General features: G+C 46.3%; 1 protein-coding gene across 1 annotated transcript in view; it reads right to left on the minus strand.

Moving 5' to 3' along the window:
- Positions 1-27942, minus strand: part of PLXNA4 (plexin A4) — a gene marked incomplete at both ends in the record, with an annotated part of 438455 nt that overhangs the window by 54412 nt on the left and 356101 nt on the right. The window contains 8 exons of the mRNA XM_081331751.1: positions 8103-8169; positions 10322-10590; positions 12016-12158; positions 16302-16536; positions 17790-17936; positions 18852-19091; positions 20448-20541; positions 25727-25927. Coding sequence (XP_081187877.1) covers positions 8103-8169; positions 10322-10590; positions 12016-12158; positions 16302-16536; positions 17790-17936; positions 18852-19091; positions 20448-20541; positions 25727-25927 — 1396 coding nt within the window. The remainder of the gene's footprint in view (positions 1-8102; positions 8170-10321; positions 10591-12015; positions 12159-16301; positions 16537-17789; positions 17937-18851; positions 19092-20447; positions 20542-25726; positions 25928-27942) is intronic.

Consider the following 27942-nt stretch of genomic DNA (forward strand, 5'->3'; position numbering starts at 1 on the left):
AAGTTGGGTCATGAAACGTCTGCAAGCAAAGAACCAAGCTCAGAGAGCACCAAAGTTGAAGATATTCCCCTTCCATGTCTTCATAAATGACTTAGATGAGGGAATGGAAGGGGAACTCATCACATTTGCAGATGACACCAAACTGGCAGGAGTATCCAACGCTCCAGAAGACAAGCTCAGGATCCAAAAAGATCTTGAGAAACTTGAACCATGGGCCCTATCCAACAAAATGAGTTTTCATGTGCAGAAAAGCCAAGTTTTACACTTAGGCAGGAAAAATCAAAGGTATAATTACACATTAGGTGAGACCTGGCTCAAAAACAACAACTGTGAGAGGGACCTCGGAGTCCTAATGGATGATCACTTGACTATGAGCCAGCCGTGTGCAGCCGCCGCCAAAAAAGCTAATGCAATGCTGGTTTGCATAAATAGAGGCACAGAATCAAGATCACGCAAAAGTATTAGTACCGCTTTATAAAAAACCCTAGTGAGGCCACACCTGGAATACTGCAGGCAATTTTGGTCACCACATCACAAAAAAGATCTTGAGAGTTTGGAAAAGATTCAGAGAAGAGCAACCAAGATGATCCAAGGCCTGGAGATTAAAACATACAAAGAACGGCTGCGGGACTTGGGTTTGGCCAGTCTAAAGAAAAGAAGAAACAGGGCAGACGTGATAGCAGTTATTCCAGTATTGGAGGGGGCTACCACCAAGAAGAGGTGGTCATATTATTCTCCAAAGCACCAGAGGGCAGGACCAGAAACAATGGTTGGAAACTGATCAAAGAGAGAAGCAACCTGGAATTGAGGAGAAACTTCCTAACAGTGAGGACAATTAACCAGTGGAACAGCTTGCCTCCAGAAACTGTGGGTGCTCCATCTCTGGAGGTTTTTAAGAAGAGGCTAGACAGTCACTTGTCTGAGATGGTATAAGTTCTCCTGCTTGAGCAGGGGGCTGGACTAGAAGACCTCCAAGGTCCCTTCCAGCTCTGTTCTATTCTGTTCTGTTCTGTTCTGTTCTGTTCCATTCCGTTCCATCTATTCTATTCTATTCTATTCTATTCTATTCTATTCTATTCTATTCTATTCTATTCTATTCTATTCTATTCTATTCTATTCTATTCTATTCTATTCTATTCTATTCTACTCTACTCTACTCTACTCTACTCTACTCTATTCCATTCCATTCTATATTTTCTATTCTATTCTATTCCATTCCATTCCATTCCATTCCATTCCATTCCATTCCATTCCATTCCATTCCATTCTATTCTACTCTACTCTACTCTATTTCTACTCTTTTCTATTTCTATTTCTATTTTAGTCTAAATAAATTGACTGCTTGTTTATTGTCGAGGGGAAACTAAGCCACCAAATAGCTGCAGGAGGATCTCGGCAATGGCGAGAGAGACTTATCATTCTCCCAAATGACCTGCTGAAAGCATTCCTGAGTGGAACAGGAGAACAAGCACAAGTATTACAAGTAGTCCTCGACTTACGACAGTTCATTCAGTGACCATTTCAAGCTACGAGACCGAAAACTCTGACTTATGACCGTTTTCAGCTCTCGTGACCGTTGCAGCATCCCCAGGGTCACCTGATCAAAACTCAGACGCGTGGCAACCGACTTGTATTTATGACGGTTACGTGCCCCGGGGGTCCCGTGATCCCCTTTTGCAGACCTTCTGACAAGCAGAGTCAGTGGTCACTTAACAACCGGGCGACTAATTTAACAACCTGCAGCGATTCACTTTACAAGCATGGCTAGAAAGGTCGTCAAATGGGGCAAAACTCACTCAACTGTCTCGCTTACAACCGCTGGGCTCAGTTGCGGTCGTAAGTCAAGGACGACCTGTATACCCAATTCAAAATGAACCCCTGCTCTAAGTCCATCGAATTATCCCTTCCCTCCCCCCCCCCATCTGTCTATTCTGTTCTTCTCTTCAACTGTCTTCCCTGGATTGAATGAGCAATTCTAAACTGCAAGGATTTACTTAAGAGCGAGGGATGCGCTTTTAAGAGGAAAACCTGCTGGAAACTGACCGGGTTTCTATCAGAAACGCCGAGTCCTGCCGAATGCGAAGGCTGCAGGCTGAATTTGTGGATTCCCCCCCCACACACACACCCCAATTTCTCTATCTATCGTCCCATCGAGCGTGCATCCCTCTGCATGGCATCCCAAACCCATCAGCCTCGTTTCAATTTTGTCCTCTGAAAATCCCAAGAGCTCCAGGTCATAAGCAAAAGGGAGGTGTGTCTGTGTGTGTCTCTCTGTGTGTGTCTTTCTTTCCCTCCAGCACCTGCCTACTGCTTAACTTTAGCTTATCTTTGGCCAACATATGGCTTCCTTGTGGCTTATCGGCCTGCGTTTTGGGAAGAGAGGCAGAAAGAAAAGAAGGTGAAAATAGCCTATTATGAGAGCAGGGCTTCTCCCAACTTCGCATCCTGGACCGTCCCCCGCTTTCAGCCGGAAAGGGGAATCTGATAGTGGGACTGACTATCCAAGGTCCTTGGCAACTTTTTCTGGCTGCAAAAACGGCATTGGGAGGAGGGCAGGGAAAGGGTCTCAGGGAGTCCTCGACGTACGACCACAATTGTGCCCAAGATTTCCGTGGCTAAGCGAGAGCGTTGTTAAGTGAGCTTTGCCCCCATTTCACCACCTTTCTTGCCACCGTTGTTAAGTGAGTCGCTGCCATTGTTAAGTGAGCAAGGCAGCACCTGAAAGCAGGACAAGAAGCAACGGATGGAAACTAGTCAAGGAGAGAAGCAACCTAGAACAAAAGAGCCTTGGTGGAGCAGTGGGCTAATGCCTCCTTAAGTAACACCAGCTGCCTGCAATTAGTGCAGGTTCGAGTCCCACCAGGCTCAAGGTTGACTCAGCCTTCCATCCTTCCGAGGTAGGTAAAATGAGGACCCAGATTGTTGGGGGCAATTAAGCTGACTTTGTAATAATGCTGCTTGGGGGGCTTTGTGAAAGCCCTAATAAGCAGGCATATACATAGAATGAAGGCTACTGCTAAGCTTGTAAGCCGCCCTGAGTCTTCGGAGAAGGGCGGGATATAAATGGAATTAAAATAAATAAAATAAAAAAAAACTAAGGAGAAACTTCCTGACAGTGAGAACAATTAACCAGTGGAACAACCTGCCTCCAGAAGTGGTGAATGCTCCAACGATGGAAGTTTTGAAGAAGAGACTGGACAGCCATTTGTCTGGAATGGAATAGGGTTTCCTGCCTTAGCAGGGGGTTGGACTAGATGACCTCCAAGGTCCCTTCCAACTTTATTATTATTATTATTATTATTATTATTATTATTATTATTATTATTATTATTAAAAATGGTCGTAAATCACTTTTTTCCAGTGCCGTTGTAACTTTGAGTGGTCACTAAACGGATGTTGTAAGTCGAGGAGTGCCTGTATTTAGACCCTTTGGACACCACATGCATGGTCTTATCTGGTTGCCAGAAGTCCTGGGCTTACAACCATTCTTGTAGTGACTGTTCGATGTTACAACGGCACTGAAAAAAGTGACTTATGACCGTTTCTCATACTTACGACCATCGTAGCATCCCCGTGGGTCACGTGATCAAAATGGAGACATTTTGAAAGTCGCTCTTATTTATGACGGCCGCAGTGTCCCCGTGTGTGTGCGTGGGTGTGCGTGCGTGTGCGTGCGTGTGTGACGTGATCCCCTTTTTGTGACCTTTGGACAAGCACAAGTCAATAAGGACAACAGATTCACTTAACAACTGTGTGACTAACTATAACAACTGCAGTGACTCACTTAGCAGCGGTGGCAAGAAAGGTGGTAAAAACTGGCTTGTGCCAGGCCAAACAATGGTGGATTATCTCTAGTTCTTGCAACTCAGTGGCCTCCACTGCAATCCGCTTTAAGCTTTCCCTAACAGATGGCACATACATGCTTCCATTCACCCAGGATGCCTTCAAGCATGACAATACAGGTAAGTCCTTGACATACGACCACAACGGGGCCCAAAATTTCCGTTGGTAAACATCTGTCTTAGAGAATAGAATAGAATAGAATAGAATAGAATAGAATAGAATAGAATAGAATAGAATAGAATAGAATAGAATAGAATAGAATAGAATAGAATAGAATAGAATAGAATAGAAGCTGGAAGGGACCTTGGAGGTCTTCTAGTCCAGCCCCCTGCTCAAGCAGGAGAACCTATGCCATCTCAAACAAATGACTGTCCAGTCTCTTAGAAATCTCCAGTGATGGAGCGCCCATGATTTCTGGAGGTGAACTGTTCCACTGGTTAATTGTCCTCACTGTTAGGAAGTTTCTCCTCAATTCCAGGTTGTTTCTCTCCTTGACTAGTTTCCATCCGTTGCTTCTTGTCCTGCCTTCAGGTACTTTGGAGAATAGCTTGGCTCCCTCTTCTTTGGGGCAGCCCCTCAAATACTGGAACGCTGCTATCATCTCTCCCCTATTTCTTCTTTTCTTTAAACTGGCCAAGCCCAAGTCCCACAGCCATTCTTTTTTTTTTTAATCCCATTTATATCCCGCCCTTCTCCGAAGACTCAGGGCGGCTTACAATCTAAGAAGCACAAACCAATGTGCTTAGCAATAGCCTTCATTCTATGTATATGCCTGCTTATTAGGGCTTTCGCCCCCCCCCCAAGCGGCATTATTACAAAGTCAGCTTATTGCCCCCAACAATCTGGGTCCTCATTTTACCTACCTCGGAAGGATGGAAGGCTGAGTCAACCTTGAGCCTGGTGGGACGCGAACCTGCACTAATTGCAGGCAGCTGGTGTTACTTAAGGAGGCATTAGCCCACTGCTCCACCAAGGCTCTTGATATGTTTTAGTCTCCAGGTCTTGGATCATCTTAGTTGCTCTTCTCTCAACTTTTTCCAAGATCTCAACATCAACTTTTAAGATGGGTAGACTTCAACTCCCAGAGTTCTGCAGCCAGTATGATGGCTGGGGAATCCTGGGAGTTGACATCCACACGTCTCAAATTGGCTAAGCTTGAGCAAGACTGCTAGAGCTCCGACACGTTTGTAAATGCAACAGGTGCCTACGGATTCTGTATCATTGTCTCTGACTAGGACACTTTGTTTAGGCGTGTGTCGGAACCATGACAGTGTGTTTGTGTCATGCAGACAAGTGTGTATGTGTGTGTGTATGTATGTATGTATGACTAGATGCCAAAGGCGCACGGAACGCTGTTACCTTCCCACCGTAGTGGTCCCTATTTTTCTACTTGCATTTTTACGTGCTTTCGAGCTGCTAGGTTGGCAGAAGCTGGGATATGTGTGTGTGTGTGTGTCTATCTATCTATCTATCTATCTATCTATCTATCTATCTATCTATCTATCTATCTACCTACCTACCTACCTACCTACCTACCTACCTACCTACCTACCTACCTACCTACCTACCTATCTATCTATCTATCTATCTATCTATCTATCTATCTATCTATCTATCTATCTATCTATCTATCTATCTCTATCTCTATCAATCTTCCCAATGGGGAATGATATTTTTGTAGAACCAATGGTCAGTCCATCATCAATCTGGTCCAAAATTCCGCCCCCCCTCTAAAAAAAAAAGGCCTCAGAGCAAGAACCTGACATAAACATTTTGGGACCTGAACTTACAAGATTATAAAATTATGATTCATTGCCAGCCTATTTATATGAATCTGCCTAATTGCACGGAAGACATACGATCAGCTTTACCCGTGTTTTAAATTTTGATGGGATGCTCTGAATATATTTTTGACACACCGGTAATAAATCACCGTGAAAATTGAAGGTGATGAAAAATAAATGTGGGGGGGGGGGGGAAATGTCAATTTCCTCGCACTTGAAAATCTCTCCAGAAGCCCATGCTGAGTCTTTAGCGGCATACAAATTGCAATGTACGGTAATTCATTAGCAGATGAATCTCTGCCTAACTTTGATTTATTAAGTCTTAACGTTATTCTCTTAAGTGTTAAGGCCTTTTATTAGCCTTTGGTGTGGGGGGGGCAGGCTTTCTGGAGGTTCTCTGAACAGGCTTGAAGTATTTTTCAAACTGTTTTGACGCCCAGAATAAAGTCAACAGATACAGAATAACAGAGTTGGAAGGGACCTTGGAGGTCGTCTAGTCCAACCCCTGCTCAAGACAGAGATCCTATGCCAGGGGTAGGCAACCTCGGCTCTTTTATGACTCATGGACTTCAACTCCCAGAATTCCTGAGTCAGTGCTGACTCAGGAATTCTGGGAGTTGAAGACCATGAGTCATAAAAGAGCCGAGGTTGCCTACCCCCGGCCTAGGCCTAGGCCACTTTATGACTCGTGGACTTCAACTCCCAGAATTCCTGAGCCAGCCATGCTGAGGGGAAAGGGAGAGGTTTCCATGCTTAGCCATGCTGACTCAGGGATTCTGGGAGTTGAAGTCCATGAGTCATAAAAGAGCCAAGGTTGCCTACCCCTGGCCTATGCCATTCCGGATGAATGGCTGTCCAATCTCTTCTTAAGATGTTGAAATTCAGTTTTCTTGAGCACGCAGGCCGAACATCCTGCACTAGATTTTGATACAAATCTAGATTTTATGGCAAATCAGAAGCAATTGGCGGAGACAGAAAAAGATAATAGGGAGAATTCAGCCTCACCCTATTCTTATATGGGTCACAAAAAGAGGACTCGGTGATTTTTTCTGACTTCGCCGCAGGATCCTGCTGTGTTAAACACAGAGGAAAGAGAAGTTTTTTAAAAGCAAATGTAGTTAATTTTGATGCCAGAAATTCATTTATTTATCTATTTAAGTATTTATTTATTTATTTTTATCCCACCTTCATTATTTTTTACAAAGAATTCAAGGTAGCGAACATACCAAATAGTCTCCTCTTCCTCCTTCTACTTTCCCCACAAAAACAACCCTGTGAAGTGGGTTGGGCAGAGAGAGATTGATTGGCCCAAAGTCACTCAACCGGCTTTCATGCCTATGGTGGGACTAGAACTCACAATCTCCTGCTGATTGGCCCAAAGTCACCTAGCCGGTTTCATGCCTAAAGCGGAACTAGAATTCTCCATCTCCTGGTGATCGGCCCAAAGTCACCCAGGCGGCTTTCATGCCTATGGTGAGACTAGAACTCACAGTCTGCTGGTGATTGGCCCAAGATCACCTAGCCCAGGGGTCAGCAACCTAAAACAGTGAAAGAGCCACTTACCCTGCATATTTGAATTGATTGGTTGAACTTTTTTAGTCCCACTTTTTTTTGGGGGGACTGCACTTGGCAGAGGACTGGGAGCCGCAGGAGACAGCTGAAAGAGCCGCATGCGGCTCCGGAGCCACAGGTTGCAGACCTGTGACCTAGCCAGTTTCATGCCTAAGGCGGAACTAGAATTCTCTGTCTCCTGGTGATTGGCCCAAAGTCATCCAGCCAGCTTTCATACCTATGGTGGGACTAGAACTCACAGTCTCCTGGTGATTGGCCCAAAGTCACCCAGCTGGCTTTTGTGCCTAAGGTGGGACTAGAACTCATCATCTTCTGCTGATTGGCCCAAAGTCACCTGATCAGATTTGAAGCCTATGGTGGGACTAGAACTCACAGTCTCCTGGTAATTAGCCCAAAGTCACCCAGCCAGCTTTCATGACTAAGGTGGAACTAGAATTCTCCGTCTCCTGGTGATTGACCCAAAGTCATCCAGTTGGCTTTCATGCCTACGAAAGCCTAGGCTAGAACTCACTGTCTCCTGGTTTCTATCCAGCACTAGATCAACCTCGGCAGCTTCAAGATGAATGGGCCTCAACTCAAGCGCCCCATTCCCCAGGTGGGGAATTCTGGGAATTTACATCCACTCGCCTTCTTCAGGTGGCCAAAATTGCCCCAGGCCAACCTGGAAATAAAAATTTAAAAATCTAAAATAATGCACCTGCTGGATCAACGCCATGAAACAGTGTGATTCTCCAAGTTTAGGAAGGTGTGTGGCCTTTAATTCCCAGAATTCCCCAGCCTTGGAGTTCTTAAAAGTTGAAAAATAGTGCCATTAAATAACATGCCAATGAGAGAAGGCCAGATCCCGCCACCTCTGTTTAGATTCCATCTCTGAGCAGGTAAGAGAGCAGTGTCCATACTTACCTTGAGGAATTTATAAAGAAGGAAGGTGAACCAGTTAGTAAGCATCTTCTCTGCCACAGATTCCGTCCTGGAATGGAATGGAACGAGAGAGAGAGGGGGAAACAATATTGCTAATATTTTCCTCCTGTTATCTTCCCTGGGCGATGGAATCAATCGATCGATGGATGGATCGATTCCTCCCATTGGCACGCAATACCGCAAGAAGAAAAAAAAGCTATTCTCAGAAGCTCCCCCCAAATATACATCAAGCTCCAAACGAGAATAAAAACAAAAACACGACAATACCACAAGAACAGAAAGAATTTTTTTTTAAAAAAAAAGCACTATTATCAAATGTCTACGGAGATTCTCAGTCGTCCAAGTCACGGTTGTCCCAAAGGTGCTTTTTCAAAAAGCAACTGGACTTTCTTGCTTTTCCCTTGAAGACGTTTCGCTTCTCATCCCAGAAGCTTCTTCAGTTCTCACTGAATGGTGCAGAATGGAAGGATTTCTACTCCTTACACTCATTTAAATTCCTTTATATTTATATAAAAAAATCCTTCCATTCTACTAGTGGCCTGCTTGCCCGTGTTGCTGGGAATTTTCTCGGGGGTCCCTGGATTAGGCTGCTGCTTAAAGCTCCCCAATGTTTCCAGCTTTGCGGACCGGCTGGAGGGAGCAAGGGGATGATTCGCACCAGGGGCCGGCAAGAGCGCACAGGTGCAGCTTCATTTCTGTGTGGGGTGTGCCCGTGTGCCTGCCGCCCACACAAATGGAGCATGCACGCACACGCTCGCACGCTGTTCATGCAAAGGGGGGATGTGCATGGATGCATGCTCGCTGGCCTTTTCTAGGGCCCACTCGTAAACCCCTCACAGCCCACTAGTGAGCTGCGGCCCACAAGTTGGGGACCCCTGGTTCAAAGATCAAGCAGCGTGTATATAAAAAAAAAGCAAACCGCACGGCCTTCTAGCACTGATGATGTTACCCAGTATGGTCGTGAAACATCTGCAAGAAACCAACCAAGCTCAGAGAGCACCAAGGACCCCACAGTTGTCCTCCCCCTCCCCCTCCCCCTCCTCCTCCTCTCCACAACCCCCCTCCCTTCTAGCACTGATGATGTTACCTGGTTGGGTTGTGAAATGTCTGCAAGAAAACCACCCAGCTCAGAGAACACCAAGGACCTCATAATGCTCTTTCTCCTCCTCCTCCTCCTCTTCCTCCTCCTCCTCCCCACAAACCCCACTCCCTTCTAGCCCTGATGATGTTGCCTAGTTGGGTCAGGAAATGTCTGCAAGAAAACAACCAAGCTCAGAGAGCACCCAGGACTTCATAGTCCTCCTCCACCTCCACCACCACCACCACCTTCTCTTCCTCCTCCTCCTCCTTCTTCTCCTCCTCTCCACAAACCCCACTCCCTTCTAGCACTGATAATGTTACATAGCTGACTCATGAAACATCTGCAAGGAAACCACCAAGTTCAGAGACCACTAAGGACCCCACAGTTCTTCTCCTTTTTTCTTTCTCCTGCACCCCCTTCAGTCCTTCTTTCTTCCTCTCCTTCTCCCTTCCTCTTCTCTTCCTTAAACCATCTTCCCTTCTAGCACTGACGATGTTACCTAGTTGGGTCATGAAACATCTGCAAGGAAACAACCAAGCTCAGAGAGCACCAAGGACTTCATAGTCCTCCTCCTCCTCCTCCTCCTCCTCCTCCTCCTCCTCCACCACCACCACCACCACCACCTCGTCCCTCCTCTTCCTCCTCCTCCTCTCCACAAACCCCACTCCCTTCTAGCACTGATAACGTTACATAGCTGACTCATGAAACATCTGCAAGGAAACCACCAAGCTCAGAGACCACCAAGGATGTCATAGTTTTCCTTCTCCTCCTCCTCCCCCTCCTCCTCCCCCTCCTCCTCCTCCTCCTCCTCTCCACAAACCCCACTTCCCTAGTTGGGTCATGCAACATCTTTAAGAAAGCCACCAAGCTCAGGCCCCTTAGTTCAACCCTGAGCGACAAAGGTTCTCTTCTATTGAAACAGCTTTTTCAAGGCAAGCACTCCCCACCTTTGAGGGATTTGATTTGAATTTATGCTTCGGCCTGAGGGCCGTCCGTTCAGACGTTGGTCCTGCCCTCAACGTTCTCCACCCAAGGATCTGCTATTTTACGCACCAACCCCAGTGACTGGAGAAAGACACCCAACCCTGGGCAGTGGGGTCCCCACCCCCGACAGGCTTACCTCCGAAGTAATAACTTGGGGTGATTTTTGCTCTCCAGGTTCTTGTCAATCAAATCGGCCAGGAGCTGCTTGAGAACATCGGTGGCATACTCTAGCTTGCTCTGCAGCACCGTCATAATGAGGGACGCCACGTTGCCCCGGTCTCTCATGGAGAAGCTGCGCTGAGACTCCAGGGTGCGGATGAAGGAGAGAAGAAAGGCCTTGTTGTTGATGAGCTGGGCAAAAAACTTGAGGCCTTTCTCCACCCGTTCTTGCCGATAGCCAGGGACCTGTCCAAAACAAAAGGGATCCAGAGTAACAGAGTAGGAACGGACCTTGGAGATCTTCTGGTCCAACCTCCTGCTGAAGCAGCAGACCTTATACCACGCCAGGCAAAGGGCTGTCCAATCTCTTCTCAAGAACCTCCAGTGACGGAGCACCCACAATTTCTGGAGGCAAGGAGTTCCACTGATTAATTGTTTTCATGGTCAGAAAATTTCTCCTTAGTCCTAGATTGGTTCTCTCCTTGGCTGCTGCAGCACACTGCTAGCTCATATTTGGCTGAGTGGGTTAGGATGCTGAGCTTGTCGATCAGAAGATCGGCAGTTTGGCGGGTCGAATCCCGAGTGCCGCGTAGCAGAGTGAGTGAGTGCCTGTTACTCGTCCCAGCTTCTGCCAACCTAGCAGTTCGAAAGCACGTAAAAATGCAAGTAGAAAAATAGGGACCACTCCGGTGGGAAGGTAACAGCGTTCCGTGCGCCTTTGGCGTCTAGTCATGCCGGCCACATGACCACGGAGACGTCCTCGGACAAGCGCTGGCTCTTCGGCTTTGAAACGGAGATGAGCACCGGCCCCTAGAGTTGGAAACGACTAGCACGCATGTGCGGGGGAACCTTTACCTTTTACCACTAGAAAACATGCAGTCAACCTCTTCTCCAAAGCACCTGAAGGCAGGAGAAGAAGCAACGGATGGAAACTAACCAAGGAGAGAAGCAACCTAGAACTAAGGAGAAACTTCCTGACAGTGAGGACAATCAACCAGTGGAACAACCTGCCTCCAGAAATTGTGTGTGCTCCAATACTGGAAGGTTTTAAGAAGAGAGCCATTTGTCTGAAATGGTATAGGGCATGGGTGTCAAACTCAATTTCATTTGAGGGCCGCATCAGCATTGTGGTTGCCCTCAGGGGGCCGGGTGGGTATGGCCAGGGTGGGCGTGGCCTGCTGGGTGGGCATGGCTAGAGTACGTATGGCCTACTGGGTGGGCGTGGCCAGCTCTCCATCGCATCAAGGGTGCCTATGGGGGCCCCGGGCAGGAGTGGGACAGATCTGAGGGTCTCTGGCAGGAGGAGGGTCTCTGGGCCAGGGCCAAGGCAGTGGGGGCCGTTCCCTCACTGTTTCCAAGATGGCTTCACGGGCCACATGAAACCACTTCGCGGGCCGCATCAGGCCCCCGGGCCTTGTGTTTGACATGTCTGGTATAGGGCTTCCTACCAGAGCAGGGGGTTGGACTAGAAGACCTCCGTGGTCCCTTCCAACCCTGTTGTTCTGTTATATGGGATACGCATATTCTTTACGTCCATGTGAAAGTTCAACCAAACCAACCTGTTTATCTACCTACCTTTCTAGTTGTTTGGTTGGTTACGTTAGTTGGCTGGTTGGCTGTTTTTTTTTTTTTTTGAAGGCCTTCAGTTTCTTTTCCAACCCAAATTCTTACCTCCAGATCCCTTAGTACTGGATGGTCTTCAATCCCAGGGAAAAGGACTCTCATGGTGTACGTCCGGTAATCCAGAAACGGTATTCCTGCCCCGTCCAGATCACTTGTCAATTCATGGATATCCGTCTGAAGTTCTGCAAAAGCTGTGATTTGCGGGGTGGGGGTGGGGGGAAAAAGGATGCTTTTTTTAAAAAAAAAAAAGAAGAACGAACCATTCGAGGGAAAATAGTCCTTCGACTTACAACAGTTTATTTACTGACTGCTCAAAGTACGACGGCACTGGACAAACTGTGACCTACGACCATGTTTCACACTTACGTCCACCGCAGCATCCCCATCATCGCGTGATCAAAATTCAGACAGCTGCCGCTGGGTTCGTATTCATGACCAGTTGCAGCGTCCCATTTTACCACCTTTCTTGCCTCAGTTGTTAAGCAACAATCACCTCAAATCGTTTCAAAAAGTGAATGTTAATACTCCAACATGCTTAGAAACCGGAACTGCTTGATAGGAAGATGGACAGTGGCTTTTCGATCGCTTCCAGAGGGAACTGGAAACGTCAAGACTCCCCCCCCCCCCGCTGGGTCCACGATTGTCCAAAAGTCATCTTGGGTCACTCGTGATTGCCCCCATTCAAAACCAGGGAATGTTGTTGTTGTTGTTGTTGTTGTTAGTTGCGAAGTCGTGTCCGACCCATCGCAACCCTATGGACAATGTTCCTCCAGGCCTTCCTGTGCTCCACCATCTTCTGGAGTCCATTTAAGCTCACGCCTACTGCTTCAATGACTCCATCCAGCCACCTCTTTCTCTGTCGTCCCCTTCTTCTCTTGCCCTCAACCTTTCCCAGCATTAGGCTCTTCTCCAGTGAGTCCTTCCTTCTCATTAGGTGGCCAAAGTATTTGAGTTTTAGCTTCAGGATCTGGCCTTCTAAAGAGCAGTCAGGGTTGATCTCCTCTAGGACCGACCAGTTTGATCGCCTTGCAGTCCGAGGGACTCGCAGGAGTCTTCTCCAGCACCAGAGTTCAAAGGCTTCAATTCTTTGGCGCTCAGCCTTTCTTATGGTCCAGCTTTCACTGCCATACATTGCAACTGGGAAGACCATAGCCTTGACTATACGCACTTAACAACCAGCTTTAGCAGTAAAATCAGCAGATCATCGGCAAGAGGACCCAGATTGTTGGGGGCAATTAAGCTGACTTTGTAATAATGCCGCTTGGGGTGTGTGTGTGTGAAAGCCCTAATAAGCAGGCATATACATAGAATGAAGGCTACTGCTAAGCTTGTAAGCCGCCCTGAGTCTTCGGAGAAGGGCGGGATATAAATGGAATTAAAATAAAATAAAATAAAAAAGAGAAAAAAGAAAGCCTTACCCTGCAGCAGCCATCTGGAGAGGAAGGTGTTACCTGTTAGCTTTTGTCTTATGCTAGTTAAGTGTGTTGTGAGGATGCAGCCACTATAAAGCCATTTCCGAGCTTCTTATTTCTCCCCCCCAATACAGTTGGTCGTCAACTTACAAACGCAACTGAGCTCAAAATTTCCGTGGTGAAGTGAGGCATTTGTTAAGTGAGTTTTCGCCCCATTTTATGACTTTTTTTGCCACAGTTGTTAAATGAATCGTGCGGTCATCAAATGAAGGCGGTGTTGTGATTCAGTGTCAGCCTGTGCTCCCAGCAGCTAAGTCTGAGGAATCTGAGGAGGAGGAGGAGGAGGAGGAAGAGGAGGAGAAGGGGTTTGGAGAGCCTTCGGTGTCAGAGGGAGGCTCTGATGCACTGCAGGACTCTCAGCCTGGCCCCTCCAGTCATGTTCCTCACGAGGCTCAGCTGGGTGAGGAGGAGGGGTCGGACTCAGAGGAGTCACAGCTGAATCTGTTCGGAGATGCTAGAAGCAGAAGGCAAACCAGCAGAGCAGGGCAGAGAAAAACAATGAGGCAACTCAGTGAGAGGAGGAGAAGGCAGTGAGAAGCCACGCCTTGGGACAGATTAAGGGGAAGGCGTGGGCGGGGTTGGTTGCTGAAGGCAACCGTTTGGAGACATTCAAAGAGAATCCTGGTCTGTTCTTGCTAATCTGTTTGACTCTTGTTTGTTGACTCTTGTTGGATGTTTTGATTCAATTATTGAAGGAAATATTCTGCTGCTTTTTCCATTTTTGTTCGCTTGTCAGAAGGGCACAAAAGTGACCCGGGGACTTCCGGTGGCGGCGCGGCGCCGAAGATAGCCGTTTCGGGCTGTCCGCTTCACAGCTGAGTTTTTCCACCTAAAACAGCGCCGATCAGCTGTTCGGGTGGATTTGAAGCCCCCTCCTCGGGAGAAGAGGAGGGGGTGAGGCCCCAGGTAGGGGTTGAGTTCTCCGGGGCCGCCTGAGCTGAAAGCTTGGGCGGCTGAAGGATTGAACTCCCCCGTAGCCTGGGTTGCTCCCAGCTGTTTAGCGTCTCTGCTCCGGGATTTTTGGAGCGGAGCCAGGCGTTTGCGACCACCCCTGCCAGAAGGAAAGACTATGGAGTAAAAGGAGCAGGCAGAGCGGTACAGGAGGCTCAGGTGAAGAGGACTTTTATTCTTACTCTTTAGCTTGATGGACTTTTTAAACTTAAAGTGAAAGTGCGCAACAAGTGAAAGTGAAGAAAGATGACGGCTAAATCTTCCTCTAAAGTTCTTCGGAGTGCGGGAACTTCTCCGGTGCAACAGACATCGTTGCAAGCTCTGCTTCCTCCTGCACCTCCTGTGGCATTGACGCTTAAGGATTTACAAGACGCCTTTGCAAGGCAATCCCAGGTAATTTCAGAAATGTTGGATGATAAGGTGGCAAAGTTGGAGGAGAGAATGGAGAAATTGGAGGAGAGGATGGAAGAGAAGCTTAACGAGAAGTTTAGTGCAATGAGGGTAGACATCTTGTCTACAGTGGAAAGCGTGGCTGAATGTGTGCAATGTTTGGAAGAAAAAATGGAGGATCTTAGTCAAAAGAACACTATATTAGAAGTAAAGGTACTGGAGAATGAAAATTTATGGGACAAAATGGATGGAGAATTGAGTCTTGTTCAGTATCATCAGATGCAGTATGCTATAAGAATCAGGGGCTTAAAAGAGAATCCTAAAGAAGACCTAAAGCAGCAGATTTCTGAGGCTTTGGAAGCAGTATTGGGCCAGCCAGCATCTGAAATAGAGGGATGTATGGATAAAGCTTTTCGTGTAAACTCATGGATTGTCACTTAGCATTTGAATAAGTCTTCCTTTCTTTTTTTTCTTTTTTCTTTCTTTTTATATGTAATATTAATATTGCTTGTAGTTATTTTATATGAGCTAGAGAGTGATAGATTTAAGAATTTATTGTTGGTAGCATATGGATGTTTATGATTGTTCTTTGTTTTTATACCCTGTACTTAGCTCTGGGAAGTCGGGGGGGGGGGGAGGGGGGGAAGGGGGGGAGGGGTAGGGAGGGATAGGTTGGGGAGGGGGAGGGGGGATTGTTAAAGATAAAATGTATTTTAAAACTTTTCAATAAAAAAATAAAAAAGTGACCCCTGGGACACTGCAACCGTCCTAACTACATGCCAGTTGCCAAGCCTCTGAATTTGGATCACGTGACCCTGGGGAATGCTGCTACGGTCGTTAAGTGTGAAAGCTGGCCGTGAGTTCCTTTTTTGCACTGTAGCTTTGAATGGTCACTAAACAAACCGTTGTAAGTAGAGTACTGTCTCTAAGACAGGGAGGGAAGAAGGAAAGGGGGTGTGCCAAACATCTGAGAAGGGACCCTCCCTAATTTCCTAAGCTGTAAAGGCGGAGGGGGAAGACAGACTTGCGAGGTCCTGTTCACATAACCTTACAATAAGAGCAGAATTCGTTCAACGGGCCGTGCTTCTCGTTTGGACTACCTCGCAGGGATGTCAGCCATTCCTCCAAAGCCTTCTCCCAAAGGTGCTTTTTTTTTTCTTCCCCCACGAGGCAACTGGATTTTCTTGTTTTTCTGTGAAGACGTTTTGCTTCTTGATCCAGAAGCTTCTTCAGCTTCTGGGATGAGAAGCGAAAGAAGCCGAGGAAGCTTCTGGGATGAGAAGCAAAAACGTCTTCAAGGAAAAACAAAGGAAGTCCAGTTGCTTTGTGGAAGAAAAAAAAAGAAAGCACCATTGGGACAACCATGACTTGGAGGACGGGAGAATCTCTATAGACATTGAAATGGTATAAGGTTTCCTGCCTGAGCAGGAGAGCTGGACTAGATGACCTCCAAGGTCCCTTCCAACTTTATCATTATTATTATTGTCGTTATCCAAAGCCTTTCCCTTTGGCTTCTAGTACCTTCCTTGCACTCCAAAGCCACCCTGGACTCCAGATTGTCCATCTGCATCTGGAGCCGCTTCAGTGTGAGGTCACTTTCCCGAGACTTCCGCTTGTAGGCGATCAAGACGGCCACGATGAAGATGATGAGGAGGCCACCAGCCACGGCAATGCTGACAATGGCCGGAAGACTGAGCGGGCTGTCGGAGGAGATGTTTACCATGCCCGGTGAGAACTCCATGCCTCCGACACGAGCCTGTGGAGAGAGTGAGGGATTAAGCCAGTGTTTCTCAACCTTGGCCCCTTTAAGAGGTACGGACTTCAACTCCCAGAATTCCCCAGCCAGCAAGTCACTAGCTCTCACGCTCCACACTGACTGGGGAATCCTGGGAGTTGAAGTCCGTACCTCTTGAAGGAGCCGAGGTTGAGAAAGGCGGCAGTAATCTAACTTGCTAAGCTCAAGACCCACTTCTGGAGTTCACTTGTTCTGCTGAAAGATGAAGTCACTAGATCTCATGATCTTCTCCTTGGGAAAGATGAAATTGTGTGTTTGCGCGCGCGCACACACTCACACACACACAGAGACAACGAAAACGTGTTTTTCTCTTTTGCTCTTCTCCGTTCACATTTTTAAATGAATTTGTCGAGTTTTGTTTTGTCTCTGCTAATCTTTTTTCCTTTGGGATTTTGTATTTTAATCTTCTAAATAAAATAAAAATTGAGAAAGATGAAGTCACTAGATCTCATGGTCCATGCTGGGTGGGGGAATCCTGGGAGTTGAAGTCCATACCTCTTAAAAGGGCCAAGTTTGAAAAACACTGCATTAATCTCACTTGCTAAGGTCAAGTCCCACCTCTACATTCTCTTCTCCTTGTGAAAGGCAAAGTCAGTAGTCCTCATGGCCCCTGCTGGCTGGGGAATCCTGGGAATTGAAGTCCACTCCTCTTAAAGGAGCCAAAGCTGAGACAGATTGCGGTAATCTAATTTGCTAAGCTCAAGACCCACCTCTACATTCTTTTCTCCTTGGGAAAGACAAAGTCACTAGTCCTCATGGTCCCTGCTGGCTGGGGAATCCTGGGAATTGAAGTCCAGTCCTCTCAAGGAGCCAACGTTGAGAAAGACTGCACTAATCTCACTTGCTAAGCTCAATTCCCACTTCTAGCAATCTCTGCTCCTTGTGAACGATGAAGTCACTAGATCTCATGATTCAAGGGGTGACGGCAAGAACACGGGAACCTCACAGGTGAAATATGAGGATCTAAAATATTAAGGATATTAAAACCGATATTAAAAGCAAGGCTCTTCTGTTTACTAGCAACACAGGAATCAGTGAAGAACAATAAATTATGCAAAAAAATAAAAATAAAAAAAGAGGAATCGTGTCAATTTGTTCTCTTTGCAGGAGAACATCGCCCTCCAGGTTCCAAGACACGAGTGACTTTTTTTTCTTTTTTCTTTTCAGGAAGCAAATCGCCTTTGCCCTGCGGCAGGCCAACGGGTATTCCATACCGTGACTTTATGCCGTCCTGTAAGATTTGGGGATTCACACAACAGTTGAACATCGGAGACGGTGACCGCGCAGGGCTTCTCTCCAATCAGCACAGTGTAGTTCAGCTTGGCGTTCCCTCCAGCCACCGGTGGGGTTAAGTTCTTCCCCTAGGCCAAGAGAAACCACACGGGTGGACGTTGAGATTGACAGCTTGTACATTTAATCAATCGATCAATCAATCAATAATAAACCAATTGATCGATAAAGGCTGGATCGAGGAGTCAGAAGAAATTGGAAGAAAGGGGTAATTTTCTATCACCTCCTTGTAACACAGGGGTCTCTTGGCAACTTTATGACTTGTGGACTTCAACTCCCAGAATTCCCCAGCCAGCTATGCTATGCTGGCTGGGGAATTCTGGGAGTTGAAGTCCACACATCTTCAATTGGCGAAGGTTGAAAAACACTGCTTTAAAGACTTGTTCTCTGCCTTTCTGTCCCATTATTAAAATCTTGGCTAGTAACTGCAAAAGGCAAGGCCTGTTCTGAAACATACCCCCAAACTACACATCCCACAATCCACTAGACACCACTGCTTCAGCTTGTGTAGACACCATTGCTTCAGCTGACTGAGGAATTCTGGGAGTTGAAGTCCACACATCTTAAAATGGCGAAGGTTGAAAAACACTGCTTTGAAGCCTTGTTCTCTGCCTTTCTGCCCCCTTACCAGATTCTTGACTAATAACTGCAAGATACAAGGCCTGTTCTGAAATATACCCCCAAGCTACACAACCCACAATCCACTACACACCCTTGCTTCTGGAGGAGGCTTCCCAGGGCTAGAACGGCCCGCCAGAAGTACGTAGATGTCACTTCCGGAAGTCTGTTCTGGGCCTCGGAGGCCCAGGCCCGCATCCACGCAGAGAACCGGTTGTTCAGGTATTTGAATCCCACCAGCTGCAGTGATTTGCTTAACAACCATGGCAAAAAAGGTCGTAAAATGGGGCACGACTATTTAACGACTGCCTTGCTCATGAGTGGAAATGTCGGGCCGGGTTGAGCTCATAAGTCCAGGGCCCCCATACCTTCAAGATCAGAGGGGTTCCAGGTTTCAGTTCCAAAATCCCGGGTGGACCGAAGGCCTCAAAGACAGGGTTTGGGTAGTAGGTGAAGTTGGTCTTATTGAGGATCAGCAAGGAGAAGACATTGTCCAAGACAAAGCCAAATTCATCCGGCCGCTCGGCAAGATCAGACTGGTTACTAGGGTCCACCGTCAGCGCGGGAGCCTGGCAGACCATTTCCGTATCGTTCTGAACTTCGCAGACCTGAAAACGAAGAACGAGGAAGGTTGAGGAGGATCATGTCAACCAACATTAGAAAACAGGAATGCGTTGCGTCCGTCTCTACAATCAGCACTGCAGAGAGGGGGTGTGTGTGTGAACCCATTCCCAAATCTGCACAAATATTCAGATGGAAGCTTTGGGCTGTTAGAGAAGACCTGGTCTTCCTTGAAACAAGATAAATTCAAACGAGAGAGAGAGAGAGAGAGAGAGAGAGAGAGAGAGAGAGAGAGAGAGAGAGAGAGAGAGAGAGAGAGAGAGAGAGGGAGAGGGGAGAGGGTCAAAGGTCACCTACAATAGAACCGTCTAAGAATCTCCGTGGTTCTCTGAGGTTCCCAGGCCTGGTGACATAACTTGGTCTTCACAGAATAACAAGTTTGGAAAGGACCTTGGAGGTCTTCTAGTCCACCCCCCCTCCCCTGCTCATTGCAGGAGAGTCTATGCTATTCTGGAGAAATGGCTGTTCTTGAAGACCTCTAAGGTTGGAGCACCATACGACTTCTGGAATGAAGCCCTTCCAGTGATTCTTCTCACTGTCAGGAAGTTCTAGGTTGGATCGCCCCTTGATAAGCTTCCATACGTCTTGAGGGACTTCCAGAAGGATAACAGAGACGGTGCAGATCTCATTTTGGAGGGTGGGGGAATGTTCCATAGGATGGGCACCTACAGATAAGGCTGAAGAAACCAGAGGGGAACTCTTCTGAGACGTTTCCCACCTTCCGTTTTCTGCTCTGAGCACAGCTATCTCTTATCTGTCTGTTGTCGATAACAGAATAACAGAATTGGGAAGCACCTTGAAGGTCTTCCAGTCCAACCCCCTGCTCAGGCAGGAGACCCCATACCATTCCAGGCAAATGGTTGTCCAATCTTCTTCTTAAAATCCTTCAGTGCCGTTGCACCCACAACTTCTGGAGGCAACCCGTTCCCCTGATTAATTGTTCTCACCGTCAAGAAATTCCTCCTATCACTCAAGGTCTTGAAATTTGCAATCAAAAGAGGACTTGATGACCTCAGGAGAGACTTGAGTGAGTCAAATTATCAACTACTTGCATTCCTTAAAGAAACACACCTTCATACAGGTATCCCATGCAGTGTAGATTTCCGGAAAAGACGTCTTCCTGTAGGGTTACCCCAACTTGTGGACACAATGCAGGTAATGTCAAAAAAGGGGGGGATAATGCTAGCAAACAACCTTCTTCTAACCATGAGTAATCTGAAGCCCCACAAAGGGTGAAAACTCCCCTAGATGTTGGCCAGAAAACTCCCTCAGACAATCAACCTCCTACGTTTCCCACGTTCAGCCTTTTAAGTACCTTTTTTTTCCAGAATAAATCAACTCACATTGATGTGTTCTTTCCCACCATACTTGGCTCGGATCTGAGGGTTCTGGATGAGATCCAGGTTGGTGCCCCAAACCGTGACAGGTGTATTTCCACTAATGGATAAATAAGAAGTATTGAAGAAAAGAAAAGAAAAGGACAAAATTAGCAGGAATCTTGCAACCCACCTCCATGGATGTTTCTCAAGGTGAAGCTAGCAAAGGCAAATTCAGAGGATGAATCAATCTGTGTCTCCCAATGAAACAAAATAAAAAATGAAATTCTGGCCAGCCGCTCAAAATCAGTCCATTGTAACCCTCATCCATCGGTTACCACAAGAAGAGTTAATTCAACAACTTCCATATGATAATGGTATTGTTGATTGATTCATTCATTCATAGATTCGTGTATAGATTCACTGTCATTCATTCATTCATAGATTCATTGATTGATTGATTGACTTGATTGATTGATTCATTCATAGATTCACTGATTGATTATTCATAAATTCATGCATAGCTTCATATATTCACTGATTGTTCATTCATTCATAGATTCATGTATAGATGCATAGGTTCATTCAGAGTCATTCCTAGATTCATTGACTGGTTGATTGAGTTGACTGATTAATTCGTAAAGTCATTGATTGATTATTCATTCATAGATTCATTGATTCATTCAGCCATTCATTCATAGATTCGTTGATTGATTGGCTAATAGTTGACTTGATTCATTCATTCATTCATTCATAGATTCACTTATTGATTGATTGGTTCATTGACTTGATTGATTGATTGATTGATAGATAGATAGATAGATAGATAGATAGATAGATAGATAGATAGATAGATAGATAGATAGATTCATTCATTCATTCATTCATTCATTCATTCATTCATTCATTCATTCATTCATTCATTCATTCATTCATCCATTCTCAGTTTGCCCTATCAGCATACATTGCACTGAAAGTAGACCACATACATCAGGGGTATTCAAACCTGGCCCTTTTATGACTTGTGGACTTCAACTCCCAGAATTCCTCAGCCAGCATGGACCATATAAGCCGGGGGTCTTCCAACTTGGCCCTTTTATGACTTGTGGACTTCAACTCCCAGAATTCCTCAGCCAGCATGCCTGGCTGAGGAATTCTGGGAGTTGAAGTCCACAAGTCATAAAAGGGCCACATTTGAAGACCCCTGACATACATTGACTGGTTGGGAGCAACTGGCCAGAAGAATTTCATTTGTTGCATTTCTTCATTTGCACACACACACACACACAAAAGTGACCATTGGGCAAAGTCCAGGTCAAGATCCCAGGAAGTCAACCAAGCAGAAGAAACCAAGTCAGTCCAAGCCAGTCACCTGGAATTGAGGCAGGAGGGCCCAGATGTAGAATAGGTGGGGAACTAGGGTGGGTGGTTACAGCCCAATTGGCTAAGAAAGCTGGGTGAAAACACCATAGTGCTTGAGTACCCAGCTATGATTGATTGTTTAGAGCAGTGTTTCTCAACCTCAGCAACTTTAAGATGGGTGGACTTCCACTCCCAGAATTCCCTAGCCAGCCATGGAGTCTGGGAGTTGAAGTCCACCCATTCGTAAAACTGTCAAAGCTGGAAAATGCTGGTTTAGAGCAGGGGTCTTCAAACCTGGCCCTTTTATGACTTGTCGGACTTCAACTCCCAGAATTCCTCAGCCAGGCACGCTGGCTGAGGAATTCTGGGAGTTGAAGTCCACAAGTCATAAAAGGGCCAAGTTGGAAGACCCCCGGCTTATATGGTCCATGCTGGCTGAGGAATTCTGGGAGTTGAAGTCCACAAGTCATAAAAGGGCCAAGTTGGAAGACCCCCGGCTTATATGGTCCATGCTGGCTGAGGAATTCTGGGAGTTGAAGTCCACAAGTCATAAAAGGGCCAAGTTGGAAGACCCCCGGCTTATATGGTCCATGCTGGCTGAGGAATTCTGGGAGTTGAAGTCCACAAGTCATAAAAAGGGCCAAGTTGGAAGGCCCCCGGCTTATATGGTCCATACTGGCTGAGGAATTCTGGGAGTTGAAGTCCACAAGTCATAAAAAGGGCCAAGTTGGAAGGACCCCGGCTTATATGGTCCATGCTGGCTTACGACGGTTGCTGTGTCATGTGATTACCTTCTGACGAACAAAGTCAACGGGGAAAGCCAGATTCACTTAACCTCCAGGTGACTAACATATCACCTGCAGTGACTCACTTAACAACCGAGGCAAGAATGGTTGTAAAAATGGGGCAAAACTCACTTCAGAAACATCTCACTTAACGACAGAAGTTTTGCGGTCAATTGTGGTGGTAACTTGAGGGCTAGCTGTATAGTCAGGAGGTTGCAAAGACAGCTAAAGTAATTGAAACCGGTTAGGGTCCCCCGTGAAGAGACCCGTGATATTAAAAGGATGTTTGCTGAAGTCTGCAAAACTTTTAATTGATGCAAAACAGATGCAGCAAAATGGATTTGCTGAAAGCTGGAGACTTTTACCAAATTGGAAAAGTTGGGGGCGATCCTGTCTGTCAAGTGCATTTATCGCTCTCTAAGAAAAAACAAACCCTCTTTGTTTTTTAAACCAAACAAAATAAATAAATATAGCACAGACTTGAATTTATTCTGCTGTAATCACCGCAATCTGTCCTCTTAACAACCGAGAGCTCCCGTAGATAGATTTTTGAAATAAACCTATTCCCCAAATCTGTTAAACTAGGGGAAATGAAGATTATTTTTTTAAAAAACTCTGAGATATAATTAGGCGAAGAGATGTGTGAATTCCGGTTTATCTCCATTTCTTGTTTTCTCCTCATTTTACCTTCACTCAATCCTGTATCATTTTGCACTTTTTTTTAAGACAACCTCCCCCTCCCTCAATTGATCTGCATTTTTATGCACATTTTCCTAATATATGCAGTTTTAAAAGCTGTTTCTACTTACAGAACACTCCTTGTACTTTAAAAAAAAAAGCTAATATATGCAAGGGCTGGAATGTATCTGTTCTCGGAATTTCACACCCTCGGCTCAAATACTCTCAAGACGCATTTTAAAATGTGTATTTTGAAACCAAATTGGATCAAGCCTGCCTATGCAAAACTGGAAGCCCTTTTTTAAATGCAAATTAATACAATAATGAGATCGAACAGATCTGGGGAAGGAGCACCTGTAAAAATATCATGGGCTGGGAGGGGAGAATAAAATGACTTCTCCGTTCATGTGTCCTTCAAGGACAGGGTGAGTTTCTATCCCAACTTCCTAGAACCGTGCAGATATGTTGAAGTTGTTCTCGCTGGCTGGAGTGAATGTACTAGCTTTGAATTCAAAGAGTTTGGTGAAGTAGTGCAAGCGACAGGCTACAAAAGTGGGAGATGGCCAGTTCTGGTCCCGGCTTAGGCCCGAAGTCAGTTTGGTGATTTTGGACCTGTCCCTCTCCCTCAACCGCTAAGAAAGAAGAAGGGCAAACAGTTTCTGACAACGTTGCCATGAAAATCACAAAGGCTTAACTCTTGGTAATGTGGACAACACAGAGGAGGTGGAGGAAGTAAAGGAGAAGGTGGAGGTGGAGGTGGAGGAGAAGGAGAAGGACAAGAAGGAAAAAGGAGATGAAGGGAGAAAGTAGGAGGAGAGGAGAAGGAGAATAAGGAGAAAGGAGAAGGAAGTGAAGGAGGAGAGGAGCTACAGGTGGAGGAGGAGATAAGGGAGAAAGAGGAGGAGGAGGAGGAAAATAAGGAGAAAGGATGAGAAGGAAGTGAAGGAGGAGGAGGAGGAGGGGAAGGAGGAGAAGGAGTGAAGGAGGAGGTGGAGAAGGAGAAATGAGATGAAAGAGATGGAGGAGAAGGAGAAAGGAGTTGAAGGAGAAGGAGAAGGTGGAGATGGAGAAGGAGAAGGAGGAGTGAAGGAGGAGGTGGAGGAGGTAGAGAAGGAGAGATGAGAAGGAGATGAAAGAGATGGAGGAGAAGGAGAAAGGAGTTGAAGGAGAAGGTGGAGATGGAGGAGGAGGAGGAGGAGTGAAGGAGGAGGTGGAGGAGGTAGAGAAGAAGAGATGAGAAGGAGATGAAAGAGATGGAGGAGAAGGAAAAAGGAGTTGAAGGAGAAGGAGAAGGTGGAGATGGAGGAGGAGGAGTGAAGAAGGAGGTGGAGGAGGTAGAGAAGGAGAGATGAGAAGGAGATGAAAGAGATGGAGGAGAAGGAGAAAGGAGTTGAAGGAGAAGGAGAAGGTGGAGATGGAGGAGGAGGAGGAGGTGGAGGAGGTAGAGAAGGAGAGATGAGAAGGAGATGAAAGAGATGGAGGAGAAGGAGAAAGGAGTTGAAGGAGAAGGAGAAGATGGAGATGGAGGAGGAGGTGGAGGAGGTAGAGAAGGAGAGATGAGAAGAAGATGAAAGAGATGGAGGAGAAGGAGAAAGGAGTTGAAGGAGAAGGAGAAGGTGGAGATGGAGGAGGAGGAGGAGGTGGAGGAGGTAGAGAAGGAGAGATGAGAAGAAGATGAAAGAGATGGAGAAGGAGAAAGGAGTTGAAGGAGGTGGAGATGGAGGAGGAGGAGGAGTGAAGGAGGAGGTGGAGGAGGTAGAGAAGAAGAGATGAGAAGGAGATAAAGAGATGGAGGAGAAGGAAAAAGGAGTTGAAGGAGAAGGAGAAGGTGGAGATGGAGGAGGAGGAGTGAAGAAGGAGGTGGAGGAGGTAGAGAAGGAGAGATGAGAAGGAGATGAAAAAGATGGAGGAGAAGGAGAAAGGAGTTGAAGGAGAAGGAGAAGGTGGAGATGGAGGAGGAGGAGGAGGAGGAGGAGGAGGTGGAGCAGGTAGAGAAGGAGAGATGAGAAGAAGATGAAAGAGATGGAGGAGAAGGAGAAAGGAGTTGAAGGAGAAGGAGAAGGTGGAGATGGAGGAGGAGGAGGAGGAGGAGGAGGTGGAGGAGGTAGAGACGGAGAGATGAGAAGGAGATGAAAGAGAAGGAGGAGAAGGAGAAAGGAGCTGAAGGAGAAGGTGGAGATGGAGGAGGTGGAGAAGAAGGAGAAGGAAGGAGGTGATGAGAAAGAAGGTGCTGGCCAGGGAATTCTGAGGGTTGAAGTCCACCCATCTTAAAGTCACCAAAGTTGGAAAACACCAAGCAAGGGGCTGACCTCTGCTTCTGAGAGGGCTTCCTGTGGGCCACCACTTCTAACCAATGAAATGGGATAAAGACACTCTCCACTTCCTTCGCCTCTCCCTACTCCTTCTTTCCTTGAAATATTTCTCAACCACTCTGAGACATGTCCCCCATGATGGACGTGCCCTTCCTCACGATCTCCTGACCTGACAATGCTCCATTCGGGCTCAATTCTCAAAATGGTCGGATCCTCCACATATTTGAACTTGAGCTCCTTGTGCATTTTAGCCTTCTCCAACTCCTTGTGCAACGTGGCCTTGTCCACCTTCACGGTGACGTCCACCATGTTCTTCTCCAAGACGTTCCCGAAAGCGGTGGTGTTGCAAATGATGTGTTCTGCCGTTCTCCTGTCAGGAAAAACGAAAGAAAGTGAAAACCAGCTTTAGAAAAGGTTGAAAGTCTAGGGAGATTCTCCATCATCCAGGTCAGGGGTTGTCCCAAAAGTGCTATTTTTTCCTCGTCCCCCCCCCCAAAAAAAGGCAACTGGACTTTGTTTTTCCTTGAAGACGTTTCGCTTCTCATCCTAGAACATTCAGCTCTGACTGAATGTTATCCCAAAGGTGCTTTTTCACCAGGCTAGTGGACTTTCTTGTTTTTCCTTCGAAGACCTTTGAAGACCTTGAAGACCTTTCGCTTCTCATCCCAGAAGCTTCTTCAGGTTCTGACTGAATGGTGTGTGTGGGGGGGGGGGGGATGGAAAGATTTATACTCCTTGCAGACAGCCGGTCATTTGCATTTTTTTTAGAGAGTCGTTGAGGACGCCTGGAGGTTTATCTGTTCCGAGAAGGCTCCACACGCATTTGCGCCACTCGGGTGACCTTGAAGACACAAATAATTCTCTACTTTTGTGAGTGAGGGTGGGGGGGGCATGTCTAAATTTGATGCTTAATTAATTAATTAATTAATTCAGATAACCAAGCTGCACAGGCAAACAGGCGGCTAGAAAGAGACGCCTCCTCTCCCAGCTGCTTTGCAATTCTTGAGCTGCTTTTGCCGCTGATCCTCGATTTCACAACCATAACGGAGCCCCAAATTCCAGTTGCTAAGCGAGACAGTTGTTCAAGGGGCTTTGCTCCCTTTTACCACCTTCCTTGCCACCTTCTGATTTTCTGCCACTGGTCAGAAGGTCACAAAAGGGGATCTAGTGAGGCCTGGATGCTGCAACCGCCATAAGTACACACCAGTTGCCGAGCCTCTGAATTTGGATCACTTGACCTTGGTTGGGGACGCTGCAATGGACGTAAGTGTGGAGAACGGTAGCCTCCAAGAGATACTAAGTGCGCCGCTGAAAGATGTTTCCAATGGACTTTTATTAGAAGCTAGGCTTCCATCTACATGGATGGAAGCAAATATTACTCTAATACCAAAAGAAGATTCCGATCTGACTCAGATTAAGAACTATAGACTGATTTCACTGCTCAGTGTGGATTATAAAAATTTTACTTCAACAATGGCTGAGAGACTGAAAAAATACTTAGTGGAATTTATACATTCAGATCCAAATGGCTTTTCACCAAAGAGACAAATTTAAAAAAACAATCTAAGAGTGATAATAGAGGTATTATGAGCTACACCCAGGGAAACAAATGGCACTAATATTCTTAGATGCCCAAAAGGCATTTGATAATGTCTCCTGGCAATTTATGATTCACCAACTACAAATAATGGATTTTGGACAAAATTTTATAAATATGATAAAAACAAGATATAACAAACAGACAGCCAAAGTGATTGTGAATGGAGATTGCACTGAGAGCTTTGAGATAAGAAAAGGCACAAGGCAAGGATGCCCATTATCCCCTCTGTTATTCATCTTCACCTTGGAAGTTTTAAATAGAAATATTAGACAAGATACAGAAATTAAAGGGTTGGGGGATAAAGGGTGAAACATATAAATTACAAGCATTTGCTGATGATTTAGTATTTATTTCGAAAGAACCTCTGGAAATGATTCCTAAATTGTGGGGAAAGGTAGAAAAGTATGGAGAAATAGCGGGATTAAAAATAAATAAAGAAAAAAACTAAGATAATAGTAAAGAACCTTAAAAGGTAAAGGTTCCCCCGCACATGCGTGCTAGTCGTTTCCGACTCTAGGGGCCGGTGCTCATCTCCGTTTCAAAGCCGAAGAGCCAGCGCTTGTCCGAGGACGTCTCCGTGGTCATGTGGCCGGCATGACTAGACGCCAAAGGCGCACAGAACGCTGTTACCTTCCCAACGGAGTGGTCCCTATTTTTCTACTTGCATTTTTACGTGCTTTCGAACTGCTAGGTTGGCAGAAGCTGGGATGAGTAACAGGCGCTCACTCTGTTACGTGGCACTCGGGATTCGACCCGCCAAACTGCCGACCTTCTGATCAACAAGC

Source organism: Vipera berus (genome assembly GCF_964194415.1).
Source record: "Vipera berus genome assembly, chromosome: 6".
In the NCBI taxonomy this organism is placed as follows: Eukaryota; Metazoa; Chordata; class Lepidosauria; order Squamata; family Viperidae; genus Vipera; species Vipera berus.